Below are 15,201 nucleotides of genomic sequence, written 5' to 3' on the forward strand. Positions count from 1 at the left end.
TGCTCTCACCAGTATTTTTGCGTCATCCCCTCTGGCTCTTCGTTATTTGTTGGAAACGACGGGTGATGAGACTGAAAAAAACAAATCATGAAGCCTTTGTGGTTCTGACGTGCATGTTGCTCTTTCAACTCTAATAGCTCTCAAGTAAACCAACCCTGACTCTCTGGTCAGGCTTTGTGATTGAATTAGAAAAGAAATCTGGCTCACATTCATTGAATAGTTGAAAGGAAAGTTGGAGAGTAGCTGATTCCACACTAATGGGGATGCTCTTTTTTCCCGTTCAAATCGCAATTTCACAGAAGCACGGCAGAGACATTTCCCAGCAATTGGGCCTCTCGTCATGTCACTCTGCGGTTATTGCAGTTATTTTCATTCACAGGCCAGCGCTTGTGAGAACGCCAATGAAGGTGGGCTGGCTGCCGTGTTTTGGTGACATCGCACACAGCTTGCGCCACGTGAAAGACCGCAGTGATGAACCGATATGAGCTTTGTGCTCCAGCTGCCGGTTGTGATGCAGAAATATCTAGGGGCTCACTTCCGGTTATTGCCTCGAAAATAACAATTTGCCGCGGATAGTGGATTCTTCTGAAATCGCGTCGACGGATCACGCTTTTAAATGGATCCGGATTTTTCAGCCAACACTTTGATTAATATTCAAAGCGAGTCGCGATGAAGTGTACATACGTATGCCACACAACATCCCAACGTCAAAGCCGATCCGGTAAATATTGATCAGTGCGTGCCATGTAAGAGGACAAGCTATGTCAGAGTCACGGATGTGCCTTTGGCATTTCCAACCCAACATCCCCCCCGTCATCTGACAATTTGGTCCGTGTAATATTGAGACCATCAATGTGACTTGTCACACAGAGGACTCTCTTTTTAAGGCAGACACAGTGAAGCGGTGCTTTGGGCACTTATTGTACACAGCTACATAGATGTACAGTAACTGTGCACTGGATGTAAACATACGCTCCGCGGGCAAACGGCTGATGATACACACTTTAATCAACAGGGCTTAGCGGGAAATGTAAATCTCCTTATATAGTCACTCTTCCGACCAAGACATTTTGCTTTCGGCTTTACAAATTGGGTGAAGGCGCTGCGCCCTCCAAAATCTTCTCCCTCCCGAACAAACTCTCTCATGGAACTGACTTCATTCATATTGATTGATTGATTGATTGATTGATTGATTGATTGATTCTGAACCATTTTCATTTCCATTTTCTGTAATAGATGTAGCAGTCAGGTCTCCTGATATCTTTAGTGCTCTTGAACGTCAAAGACGCTGTTCTTAGTATGACAAACAATGAAATGTACTGACCAAACCACTGTAGAATATTGAATTGATTTATTGTTCGTTAGTATGTTTAGGTCATCATTCATCTACCCTACGGAGTATTGCAGCATTTGGCTGAACGCGAGCATGTAGAAACATACGGGCTCTGTTTTCAAAGACGGCGCAGGTGCGCTAGAGCGTAAAAACTGGCTTATCTCGATTTTCGTGCAAGGGCAAGACTCGCCGCACGTGTTTGCCAATTTGGCAGACCGGTCTACGACGAGACCGGTGTACCGACACAACAAGGGTGCGTCCTTGTCATCCGCCTGACGCAAATGAAGGATCGGTGGCTAAACTTCCGCGTGCTCAAACCGTGTCTAATTTTTGGTGCAAGGTAGGCCAGGATTTATGTGCTTGAGCCGATGTATTTCATTCACAAATATGTGAGCACACGTGTGAAGAAGTCGAATCGAGACGCAGCTGAACACTGTCCTCACCTGCTGGATTGTTTGAGCGAAGAAGACAGCAGGAACACAAGAACTAACCCCAAGTCTCCAAGTGCCCACTTCACGGTCCAGATGTGCGATCTCCTCCCGAGCCAACTTTCCACGATCCGCCCGCTGCGGTCTGCTTGCAGTTCCTTATGAACGTGCTTTGCACTCTTTGACCTACCGGAGTCGAGCAAAACAGTTTCTTCTTCTGCCGTGTCGAAGACTGTCATGCAGCACTCGCGCGCCGCTTTTAATGGGAATGAGAGAAGCCGTTCCGATTGGACAAGATTTAAGTTTGCCGTGAACACGGCCACACCGGCGCAGACGTCTCACTTCGAAATGCGCTTCCTTACACCGGTCCACAAAATGACCGACACCGGGTCCAACCGGCCTCCTTGCAAAGTTACGCCAGGCGCAGTGCTGGAGTTACACCAGCCATGAAAATAGAGCACTTTAAGTGCAAATAAGAGGACAGTCCACGAATATAATCATAAGGGCTGTGCACATATAGCAATTTGTTTTTCTGGCAAAGTTTAATCTGGCTTTCCTGTTCTCGAATGTTACCAGCTGTTTGCACCTTTTTGTCAACCCTTTGTATAGAAGTCATCTCTTCTTTTTTTAAAGAAATATTCTTGACATTTGTGACACTGTTAATGTTGCAAATGAACCAACATTTTTATCCGTGGTTTAAAATAAGTCAAGTGGACAAACAGTAACAATGAACATGTTGTCAAGGAGACTTAATAGAGAATCAAGTCCAGAGCAATGCCCAGTGAACCATATTTAGGGCAGTATTTGGATTTCAGACGGATCTTTAGAAGAACATATGTGTTTGCTCGACTTGCTCATCTGTGACAGTCTGAGTGATTTTTTATTTTTTTTCCCCTCTGTCGAGAACATTTTAATCTCATGGCGGATTTGTGACACGAGTGCACGGCGAGGCTTTTTTTTCTTTTTTCTTTTTTCTACGTGTGCACTGGCGAGGAGAATGGGGACTGTTGACCATCACGCAGGGTGGGGCACATAGAGGAGCAGCGCCCCAACCCCCATTCTGGCTGCACTAGCACACCCCCTCCCTCCCTCCATCCCTCACCGCTTGGCGCTATCCGGCACTGTGGGTCGTGCAAGCTGGATGTGATCACAGCCAACAGCCTGCAGCGCCGTGGAGCGTCTGCACTGCACCGTGCCGCGTGGGGCCAACGCACGAACCACGCAGCATGCAAGAGCTTTAAGTTCAAGGTGTCTCCTGGAAATAGGAGGGGAACTCGAGTTTTCTTTTCTTCATCTTCTGTCAACCCCTTGAGGCTCTGGAAAACTTGCCACCAAAATGATTTGGGCTGTTTGCACGCTGCTGTGTTGCCTTTGGGCGCCAGCAGCTGGACACGAAACCCCGGAGCGAGCGCCTTTCTTCCACGGCCACGTCTTTGAGAACTCGCCCGCGGCTTCTAAAGTGAACGGACTGAGCATCCCGGTGAGGCGCATCAAGGCGCAAAAATGGTGCCCGGTGCCGGGGATGCACCTCAAAGTGGACGGCGACGGCAGCCAAGATTTCCGCGCTTTCGCCCACCACAGGCGGGGGAATATATTGTTAAAAACTTCCAGGGTCCTGGACCGGGAAGTTCGCTCCGAATACCTGCTGAGAGTCGCGCTGTGCTGCCACAGCTGCGCGCCGGACTCCGCGCTTGTGGATGTAGCCTCGGTCAAAGTCAACGTTTTGGACACAAACGACCACGAGCCCACTTTTCGTCCTCCCCAAGTCGCGCACATAACTTTAGACGACACCACGGCTATCCGGAGTGTCGTTTACAGGCTGAGCGCCGTGGACGCAGACAGCGGCAAGAACGCAGACTTGACGTATGCGTCGTCGCCCAAAAATGGCACTTTTTACGTGGTCCCCAAGACGGGCGAGGTTTTGCTGCTCGACTCCATTCTAGGCTTGCGGTGTGCAGTTGAAGTGTCCCTTTTTGCCACGGACCACGGATGGCCGCCACTGAGGAGCGAACGCGCGGTGGTCACCTTCTCCCCGCGCAGGTGGCTGGAGAAACCGGCTCCGGAGAGGGCCAGGCGCGCACCGAGGGCGTCACTTTACCCGGCGGCCTCAATCTCCCTCAACGTGTCTGAAGATGCCAGCATCGGCTCGGTCATCACGAGCCTGAGTCCCAACAGGTTCCAGTCAGCCGGCTTCGAGCTGATTTACCCGGATTCACAGAGCTCCCCCGTGTCCGTGGGTCACGACACTGGAGATATCACCATCACCAGGAGGCTGGATAGGGAGTCACAACCTTCCGTGGACCTCACTGTTAAGATTCAGGACAAACTTGGTATGTAAATATTGCACAATTACTAATCCCCACAAGAGAAATCCGAATCTTTTGCCTTGTGGTGCTGTCAGATGATTTCCTGTACGGAATGTTCCACAAGGAATGCCCGCCATTTGTGTACTGTATCCCTAGAAATACTTGGTATGTCCATCACATCCACGCACATCATTCCACAGGTGTGCCTTCCAGTACATCCCCATTGGTTCAGCTATCCACAGACAGGCCTCAATGAGAGCCAACACAAGAGCCGTAGTAAAAATGTTTGCACTTTATAAAAAAAAAAAAAAACCCAAAAAACAGTCATGCCCAATTTTAACTGACACTTTCGGGGGGCTATTCATGTATTCGTGTGCATAAATGTCATATTTTCACATTACACTCACAGTTGGATCAGATGGCCAACGTCTTCCTGTGGAGTGTTTGCATGTTCTTCAAGTGCTTGCGTGCTACGGGTAGGCATGCTTCCTCCCACAATACAGAAACACGCATGTTACGGTCATTAATGACTCCCAATTGGCCGTAGTTGTTAATGCGAGTGTAAATGGTTGTTTGGATACAGTGGGTACGCAAAGTATTCAGACCCCCTTACATTTTTTGACTCTTACTTGTCATATTGCAACCATTTGCTGAAATCATTTAAGTTCATTTTATTCCTTATTAATGTACACACAGCACCCCGTATTGACAGAAAACAATTGCAGATTTATTCAAAAAGAAAAACTGAAATGTCACACAGCCATAAGTATTGAGACCCTTTGCTGTGACATTCATATATTTAACTCGGGTGCTGTCCATTTCTTCTGATCATACTTGAGATGGTTCTACACCTGCATTGAAGTCCATCTGTGTTTGATTATACTGATTGGACTTGATTAGGAGAGCCACGCATAAGACCTTACAGCGCACAGTGCATGTCAGAGCAAATGAGAATCATGAGGTCAAAGGAACTGCCTGAAGAGCTCAGAGACAGAATTGTGGTGATGGCACAGATCTGGCCAAGGTTACAAAAACAATTCTGCTGCACTTAAGGTTCCTAAGAGCACAGTGGCCTCCATAATCCTGAAACGGAAGACGGTTGGGACGACCAGAACCCTTCCGGCCAAAGTGAGCAATCGGGGGAGAAGAGCCTTGGTGAGAGAGGTCGAGAAGAACCCAAAGATCACTGTGGCTGAGCTCCAGAGATGCAGTCGGGAGATGGGAGAAAGTTCTAGAAAGTCAACCGTCACTGCAGCCCTCCACCAGTCGGGACTTTATGGCAGAGTGGCCCGACGGAAGCCTCTCCTCGGTGGAAGACACATGAAAGCCCGCATGGAGTTTGCTAAAAAAACACCTGAAGGACTCCAGGATGGTGAGAAATAAGATTCTCTGTTCAGATGAGACCAAGATAGAAATGGTTGGCCTTAAATCTAAGCGGCATGTGTGGAGAAAACCAGGCACTGCTCATCACCTGTCCAATACAGTCGCAACAGTGAAGCATGGAGGTGGGATCCTCATACTGTGGGGGTGTCTTTGAGCTGCAGGGACAGGGAGACCGGTTGCAATTGAAGGAAAGAGGAATGCGGCCGAGTACAGGGATATCCTGGACCAAAACCTTCTTCAGTGCTCAGGACCTCAGACTGGGCCGGAGGTTCACCTTCCAACAAGACAATGACCCTAAGCGCACAGCTAAAATAACGAAGGAGTGGCTTCAGAACAACTCCGTGACTGCTCTTGAATGGCCCAGCCAGAGCCCTGACTTAAACTCTCCAGAGACCTGCAAATGGCTGTCCACCACCGTTCACCATCCAACCTGACAGAACTGGAGAGGATGGAAAAGGATCCCCAAATCCAGGTGTGAAAAACTTGTTGCAGCATTCCCAAAAAGACTCGTGGCTGTATTAGCTCAAAAGGGTGCTTCTACTAAATACTGAGCAAAGGGTCGGAATACTTATGGCTGTGCGAGATTTCTGTTTTTCCTTGTTTCATAAATCTGCAAAAATTTCGACAATTCATTTTTTGAGCTGATTTACCCGGATTCCTCTCGCCCAAAGTCAGCTGCAAGTGGAAAAGACCATGGTGGCTGTGTTAGTGACTGTAGTTGAATTGGTGTAGCACTGAGGTCACCAACCTTTTTTGGAAGTGAGAGCTACTTCTTGGGTACTCATTAATCCAAAAGGCCCAGTTTGATACATATTTCCATCATAACAAATTTGGCAAACACCTTGAATTAAATGTTATGATTGATAAGGAGTTAAAGTTAAACATCGATGGGAAGAGAGTTATCATGACAATGATGTCTCAAAGATTGTCCACAGTGATTTAACAACGCTGTAAACCAATAAATATCAATATGCTGCACTTTATTTCTATACAGCAAATCTCTGCAAGTGAATGATTGCAAATGATCACTTGTACAACATTTCTCAGAAATTACAATGTGCTATCAATGGTAAGCTATCAATGGTCCTTGGGGGCTACCCGGTGCCCGCGGTCACCACGTTGGTCACCCCTGCTGTTGCATGACGGGAGATGGTTCCTTCCAACTACACCAAATAAGCGTTTTCAGGATGAGTGTATTTATGAGAGTGTCAATATGTGTGGTTTCCTAGCGCAGGAAGTCAGATTACATTCGCAGTCGACATAAAAAGGTGAATTCAATAAAATTCCTTTTTCCTTTTCCAAGTAGTTAAACGAGAGCTCGCGGCAATCAAAGAGTCACGAAAAGCCTTCCTGATGCTCTTGTGGTTAGAAGGACAGGTGGAGTAATAAATGAGCTATTTTTTCAATCAATATCTACACCGAGAACGTTTTCTAATGTGCGCTGTGAGTGACTGGTGACCAGTCCAGTGTCGCCACCTCTCCACCAGTCACCTGCTGATGACACCAACGAGGAAAAAAAGATGTAGAGGGATGGATTTAGCTACACGAATTGCAGAGAATGATACAGTGGAGTTCGACACCACGGTGCGTAACACTGTAAACCACAATAATTGCAATTGTCAGATCAATACCTCTCTTATACAGAGCCATGAAAACGTATCGGCCCGTTTCTCAAATTGTTTTTCATAGTTTCCGCACTTTCATGTTGAAGATCAGCAAACAAATGTAAATATCAGCCGAAGATGAAGCAGAAAATGGAGTTTTTCTATGGTGAATTTATTTATTCAGGGAAAAAAACCCACCAAAAAAACAAAACAAAATGAAAGCTACCTGGCCCTGTGTGGAAAAAGTAATGGCCCCCTAAACCTCAAAACCGGTTGGACCACCCTCAGCAGCAAGAACTGAAATCGAGCGTTTTCTATAACTAGCAATCGTTCACATCTATGTTGAGATATTCTGCACACTCTTACTTGCAGAATTGTTTTCATTCAGCAAAAATTGAGGGTTTTCGAGCATGAATGGCTTTTTTAAGGTCATGCCAGAGCATTTAAATCAGATTAAAGTCCAGACTTTTACTAAGCCACTGCAAAACCTTCATTTTGCTTTTCTTTAAGGTCATTCAGCCTGCGTGGGTTTCCCCCTGGGTACTCCGGTTTCCTCCCACATTCCAAAAACATGCATGGTAGGTTCATTGATGACATTAAATTGCCCATAGGTGTGCATGTGAGTGTGAATGATTCTTTGTCTATATGTGGCCTGCGATTGGCTGGCGACCAGTTCACGGTGTGCACGTTTTTTGTTGCCTGGTCCCATCTGTTCTTTTGAATTTCTTGGCTCGTGGCATTTTGTTTCAGATTTTTGAGATCTTTTGGCTGACTTCATTTAATTATTAATTTAATCATTTAATAATTAAAAACAAATAAATAACCATCACTGAATAAATTTGCTCACTTACAAAGAAATGTAGTTTCGAATTATATGGTTGTTTATTGATTTATGGTAATAGACGAAGCATTTTATGATACATTATATCATAGAGATTATCAGTCAGAAAAAATGTGAAGCTAAAAAGCACACAATGTAAAAAAAATATAAAATAACGTGTAGTTTTTTTGTGTATTAAGTCCTGTAATTTCTCATGTATAATACGCATCCCCAATATTGACCAAGAAATCAAGAAAACCCTTCTACTATACCTATGTGTTATATATATATATATATATATATATATATATATATATATATATGCACCATCAATTTGCTGCTATCCATGCTCAACACTTTGCGTTATTATCTGCATTTCATGAGGTTTTTCTTCGAAAAACCTCACCGTTCCCCCTCGTGTTCTCATATAAGCAAGGAAGAAAGACTGTGATCGACTCAAATCAATGCTCCATGATGTGATAAGTATAACATTTTAATAGTGCATCTGGACAGATATTATAGATGATCTGGCGGTGCCCGCGAGGACGTCATGATTCTTGGGTGATCAGCAAAAAAATTACCGTATAATATATACATTTGTAACATTAGAGATTGCATATCATATTGGAATGAAATTACCGTAGTTGTGGATTGACATAATTCCCCTACGGAACTAAGGGCTAATTAATATGTTCCACACATTAGTTTTTGATGTGCCGGACTTGATCCAGCACAGCGTGAAGCTAGCCAGCAGGCTCAGTAGCAGCAGGCTAGCTGGAAAGGGGGCAGTTAGGTCTGGTCCGCGAGGATTTATGGCACAGACGAGTGCAAAATAGACCTGGAATTCTAGCTGTGGCCAAGGTACGCCGAGCGATCCTCGTAAAAGTATGGTGGCACGGTGGACGACTGCTTAGTTATTTTTTTCGGGTACTCCGATTTCCTCCCACATCCCAAAAACATGCAAGGTAGGTTGACTGAAGACTCTAAATTGCGCAGAGGTGTGAATGTGCGTGCAAATGGTTGTTCATATGTGCCCTGCGATTGACTGGCGACCAGTTCTGGGTTTACCCGGCCTCTCGCTCGAAGATAGCTGCGATAGGCTCCAGCCCGCCCGCGACTCTAGTGAGGATAAGCGGAACAGGAAATGGATGGATGGAGACACAGACATACAACCCCAATTCCAATGAAGCTGGGACTTGTTAAACATAAATAAAAACAGAATACAATGATTTGCAAATCATGTTCAACATATATTTAATTAAAAACATTACAAAGACAATATATTTAATGTTCAAACTGATAAACTTGATTGTTTTTTAGCAAATAATCATTAACTTAGAATTTTATGGCTGCAACACGTTCCAAAAAAGCTGGGACATGTGGCAAAAAAGTTGAGGAATGCTCAAAAAAGCGGGGACAGGGTCATGTTTACCACTGTGTTCCATCACCTTTTCTTTTAACAACATTCAATAAACGTTTGGGAACTGAGGACGCTAATTGTTGAAGCTTTGTAGGTGTAATTCTTTCCCATTCTTGCTTGATGTGCAGCTTCAGCTGTTTAACAGTCCGGTGTATCCGTTGTCGTATTTTACGCTTCATAATGCGCCACATATTTTCTATGGGAGACAGGCCTGGACTACGAAGCCACGCTGTGGTAACACGTGCAGAATGTGGTTTGGTATTGTCTTGCTGAAATAAGCAGGGGCGTCCATGAAAAAGATGTTGCTTGGATGGCAGCGTATGTTTCTCCAAAACCTGTATGTGCCTTTCAGCATTAATGGTGCCTTCACAGAAAGACAGATGTGTAAGTTACCCATGCCATTGGCACTAACACAGCCCCATACCATCACAGATGCTGGCTTTCTAACTTTACATCCATAACAGTCCGGATGATTCTTTTCCTCTGGCCCGGAGGACACGACGTCCACAATTTCCAAAAACAATTTGAAATGTGGACTCGTCGGACCACAGAACACTTTTCCACTTCGCATCAGTCCATCTTAGATGAGCTCGGGCCCAGAGAAGCCTGCGGCGTTTCTGGGTGTTGTTGATAAATGGCTTTTGCTTTGCATAGTAGAGTTTCAAGTTGCCCTTACGGATGTTGCGCCGAACTCTATTTACTGACATTGGTTTTCTGAAGTGTTCCTGAGCCCATGCGGTGATTTCCTTTACACATCGATGTCGGTTTTTGATGCAGTGCCGCCCGAGGGATCGAAGGTCACGGGCATTCAATGTCGGTCTTCGGCCTTGCCGCTTACATGCAGTGATTTCTCTGAACCTTTTGATGATATTATGGACCGTAGATGATGAAATCCCTAAATTCCTTGCAATTGTATGTTGAGGAACATTGTCCTTAAACTGTTCGAGTATTTTCTCACGCACTTGTTCACAAAGAGGTGAACCTCATCCCATCTTTGCTTGTGAATGACTGAGCAATTCAGGGAAGCTCCTTTTCTACCCAATCGTGGCACCCACCTGTTCCCAATGAGCCGGTTCACCTGCGGGATGTTCCAAACACGTGTTTGATGAGCATTCCTCAACTTTCTCAGTCTTTTTTGCCACCTGTCCCAGCTTTTTTGCAACGTGTTGCAACCATACAATTCTAAGTTAATGATTATATGCTAAAAACAATAAAGTTGATCAATTTGAAAATTAAATATCTTGTCTTTGTAGTGTATTCAATTAAATATAGGTTGAACATGATTTGCAAATCATTGTACTCTGTTTTTATTTCTGTTTAACACAAAGTCCCAATTTCATTGGAATTGGGGTTGGAATACATTTAGGATTTTTCATTTGTTGGGCTATTATTTTGAAATAGTCCAAGTCGTAACAATGAAATTGTGATTCGCTAGTCATTTGTTACTGTCAATACAAGTAGCGATTGGGATTTTAGGGTCGCGAGTCCGACTCCTACATTTGTGTCTTCCGCTTTCAAATAATGGTGCAATTTGTTATTACTTTCACGCCAAGGGTTTTTTTAAAGATGGTTTTGTAACCCATAACAGCCGTGTGCGGGTCTCTTTAGTCTTGCGTTTGGCGGAACAGAGATTGCAAAGTAGGAAAGAGATTCTTAGAACACGTGCGCTTTAAACACATGACAAGTTGGGATCAGGAGTATTGATAAATTGGTATATTGTGCACAGCTGTGTGTCACACGGACACCAGCCAATCTGTGGGAGTCAGAATTCTGGCTGATTTGGAGTGGATCAAATACTCTACAATATACTTTGCAAGATTCATAGTTTTCTTTCAAAATGAATTTTTGACTGATATTCTGTGTATTACCCAAATCAATAAACAACCAGAACAATTGGGCAGTGTTACTTTCTTACTAAGTGAGATAAAATTAACCCCCCCCCCCCTCTGTATGTACAATGCATCAATCATTATGGTAGCATGGCAGCTTGCATTAGGTTGCCGTTGTGCAATTGGAGTAATTGCAGCAGGGTTGCACGTTTCCCCTCATGCTTTGAGTAAGATGTAGATCATGAGTCAGTGTGCGGTTAAGTTTATGATCCTGCCGTGGCAGCATAACCATCATTTTAGATCATTTTGTAAAATAAAAAAATTAAAAAAAATACAATAAAAGCAAAGGTCTTTCTTGATGGTCTCTAACCACTTCCCGCTTTGAAGATATTTCAATGAAGTCACACACTCATTTGTTGCTCGCAGATGTTTTTTGATGTCTTTGGTAGACTGGCTGAATAAAATATGTCCTTGATTGACATAGTTGGTGACTGTGAAGTAGTTTTGGGAGCTAATCCTTGCAGAGTGGCAAACCACTGTGGCCCTCCCGCTATCATCAACTGGCATTACCCCTCTAATCCTCCACTCTTCACTCTCTAGGCTGAGGGATTTGAAATAGCACTGCCACAGTCTGACAAGCCCTCAAATTAATGGTGGAAAGGCGGAGCGCACGTGTTGTTCATGCAGCTTTTCGTTTGCATGTTGTAGCAGGTGATGTCGAGACGTATGGAGTAAAAAATACACAAAACAAACTTTTTGGTAAATTGTGCTGCGCATTGCAAGAAACGTTGTACACTGTTGCCATTGGAGTTGCCTGCTGCTGTTTCATTGTACAATGTGTGTTGGATTGTAATTGTAGACCTGATTGAGGCCTTTTATTGGCATCGTGATGTCTTTTTTGGGGGGAGAAAAAACTAGGCGGATTTCTGAAAATATCTTGTCACAGATGCATAGGCTAAATAAGCTGCTTTAGCCTGAGAGACACTCAAATACCTTCCTCCATTTGATCTCTCCCACCTCGGTAACTCTCCCTTCCTGATCAAAGGCCTGGTACGTCCTTTATGCGTCGTACAGCTTTCCACACAGAATCCTGACGCTTGTCTGGGAGGATAGGCAGGCCTTTTCTTCTGCTCGTCTCCTCCCAAATCCTTGCACGCAGATAGATGCCTGATTGAAGCAGCCTTCCAAACCTGATTTGTATTTTGGCTTTGGATACGGCCGTCGTCGTCGCGATACTATTGCTGTTGGAATTTATTCATCAACACGACATCGGTGAAACTTTACATCAACAAAAATTGGACATCCTATAAAAAAATACTGTATGCCCACGGCTTAGTCAAGAAATTTGGGTGTCTCGTCTCAAGTGTGATGCTGGTGTTTCAATGGTCTCCTGCTATCATTACGTGGCGTTGGTTTATAAGCAACACACTACTACAGTACGTGTATTCGTTGTCACCATAATGCAAATCAATCAATTTTGAAAGAAAAGCTTAATGTTTTTTTCTTGATTATTCTGGAGCTGCTGTGCCTACCCAGAAGTCCTCTGGGACAAGCTCAGAGTTTGAAGACCACAGATCCTACACTGATGTAACATGTAGGGCTTATTATTGAAATCCACCCTGCCACCCTTGTGACAAATCCAATTTTATAATCATATTATGTGAGGAAATGTGAGTATACACGGCGGATGACTGGTTAGAGCATCTGCCTCACAGCTCTGAGGACCGGGGTTCAAGCCCCGGCCCCGCCTGTGTGGAGTTTGCATGTTCTCCCCGTGGCTGCGTGGGTTTTCTCCGGGTACTCCGATTTCCTCCCACATCCCAAAAACATGCACGGTAGGTTAATGGACAACTCTAAATTGCCCGTAGGTGTGAATGTGAGTGCGAATGGTTGTTTGTTTGTATGTGCCCTGCGATTGGCTGGCAACCAGTTGAGGGTGTACCCCGATGACAGCTGGGATAGGCTCCGGCACGGCCGCGACCCGCGTGAGGAGAAGCGGCTCAGAAAATGGATGGATGGATGGATCTATGCATTTGCCTCTGCATGACTCATGAATGTAATTTCATTTGGTCAACTGACCAAAGAATTCTGTTCGAACAAGATCCCGTGTGTTGCATCGTCTAATGAACTCGGGCCCGTTCAGGACGGTCGTTGCGGCTTCAAGTCACATGCTGAATGCCAAACAGAGCGCTTCACCATCATTTTGAAGAACATGCAAGTTAAGTAACACTTCCTGCGTGCTGACATTAATATGTAAAGACCCAGGGCTCAGAAAGGAGGGAATTATTGTTGTTTACTTTAACATTCAGACCACATATTCCCCATGTAGCAAATCCGCCATATTAACGCGCTCTACTTTTGTTGATGACATTCCAGAGCCAGACCCTTTTCCTCCTTGACATTAACATTTTTATTCCTCGGTATTACTGTATTTCAATAATGCGCCGCTGCAAAATGTTTGCTCTTCCGGACATTGTTAAGCCTGCTGCTTGTTTAAGTGGTCCAAGAAAATGCCTGCATGGCAGCTATTTAGGCGTGACTACCATTTTGATAATCCAGGTGATTGCTCATAAAGTTGTCATTGAATGGGTTTTGTGTTTTTAAAGGCAAAGTGTTCTGGCACAGTCCAGATAAGCAGGTACGGTAATCATGCATCGTCAATGACATGCTGTACAGTCCAATCTTCATCGACAACCCGATGAATCAACGCACTTTTTATTCTGTTGACATATCAAACAAAGTGCTTCAAAGAATAATGTGATATTTTGCCAGTTACTAAAACAAAGTGGAATTCCAAGCACATATTTCAACCAGATTTTTTTTTCGATCTATCATCCTGCATGGAGGTACTATTTTTTTTTTCTTCCACAATATGATAATAATAATAAGAGTTTTGCCACTGCTACTGATGCATTATTCATTTATCACTGCCATTTCTCATTAACTCTGCGCCTAATTTTGAAGGCAACATATATGAAATAATAGTCAGCTATTATCTAGTTATCACCATACCTTGAGTCATTATGCCACTTACTTTTTTACTTTTGACATTTCTTGATTTTTGACAGAACAAAAGACATATTTGTGTTTGTCCAATTGCAATTTGTCAATTAAGTTAGCCTACTACTTAACTAACGTACCTAAAAGTCATTAACTAATTAAGAATGATTAATAAAAAGCACCTCAGTGTATGCACTTACACTGGCCACTTCATTAGTTAGAGTTGCATAATCTAATGAGATCAATTACAAGCGCTATGGTAACCAAAGTACTTCATGTAAAAAAAATACAATGCATTGCATTTCTACATCACTGCAGACCGCAAGCACAATAATTACTATTCTGTTAAATTGATACCACTCTGAAAATGTATATTAAAACTGCACATTTGTCCAATGGAGAATTTGTCAGACGAGTTCCAGTGCAGTAAGGGCGACATTACTTGTTTGGACTTTGACACTTGGATGATTCAGATCACACAGTTTAATTCTTCTTCTTTTTGCTTTGTTAATGCTATGCTCCCTCTTTTCTCGATGACTGCGTCCCCTGTTAACTGGCTGGACATGTTTGCCTCCTAAACTGCAACGTCACTGATGTAGTTTAGTTTTCTACCACAGCTTCCGCAATGTGAGAAAAACAGGTAAAGGCAACAGAAGTAGGCCATGACTCATGACTCACAACAACCAGTTTTAGTGCTGTTTGGAGGCAAGCGAGCGAGAGACCTCCTGCACAGTTCTTCCACTGAAGGATTGGACGGACCCACAGAGGATGTCAGTTCAGATTTGCGCCGGAGGGGAATTTTTCCTTTGGTCGTTCCATCCAAGAACCCTTCTCTTTTCACCTTAGAAAGAATATCTTATGGCATGTGATGGTTTACATGGAGTATTGAACCAATGGTGCAGGGATCTGTGAAGCACAACAGGGGAAAGGACCTTCAAAGTCTCTCTCTCTCTCTCTCTCTCTCTCTCTCTCTCTCTCTCTCTCTATTTTGGCAGCTACTAGGCCTGTTTAGTTAAGGCTTGTCTTTTGCTCTCCCCCCTTTGCTGATTACCAGCATCATCATCATCTCCCCCCACAT

The 15,201-nt window shown here is 44.1% G+C and overlaps 1 protein-coding gene across 3 annotated transcripts in view; it reads left to right on the forward strand.

The window, feature by feature from the left end:
- Positions 1-2,888: 2,888 nt before the first annotated feature.
- Positions 2,889-15,201, forward strand: part of LOC133402830 (neural-cadherin-like) — a 112,820-nt gene continuing 100,507 nt past the window's right edge. For all 3 annotated transcript variants that reach the window (XM_061677008.1, XM_061677009.1, XM_061677010.1), the window contains exon 1: positions 2,889-4,091. In XM_061677008.1, the coding sequence (XP_061532992.1) occupies positions 3,098-4,091 (994 nt within the window). In that variant the 5' untranslated portion in view covers positions 2,889-3,097. The remainder of the gene's footprint in view (positions 4,092-15,201) is intronic.

The sequence above is a fragment of the Phycodurus eques genome, chromosome 5 (assembly GCF_024500275.1).
Source record: "Phycodurus eques isolate BA_2022a chromosome 5, UOR_Pequ_1.1, whole genome shotgun sequence".
NCBI classification, from domain to species: Eukaryota; Metazoa; Chordata; class Actinopteri; order Syngnathiformes; family Syngnathidae; genus Phycodurus; species Phycodurus eques.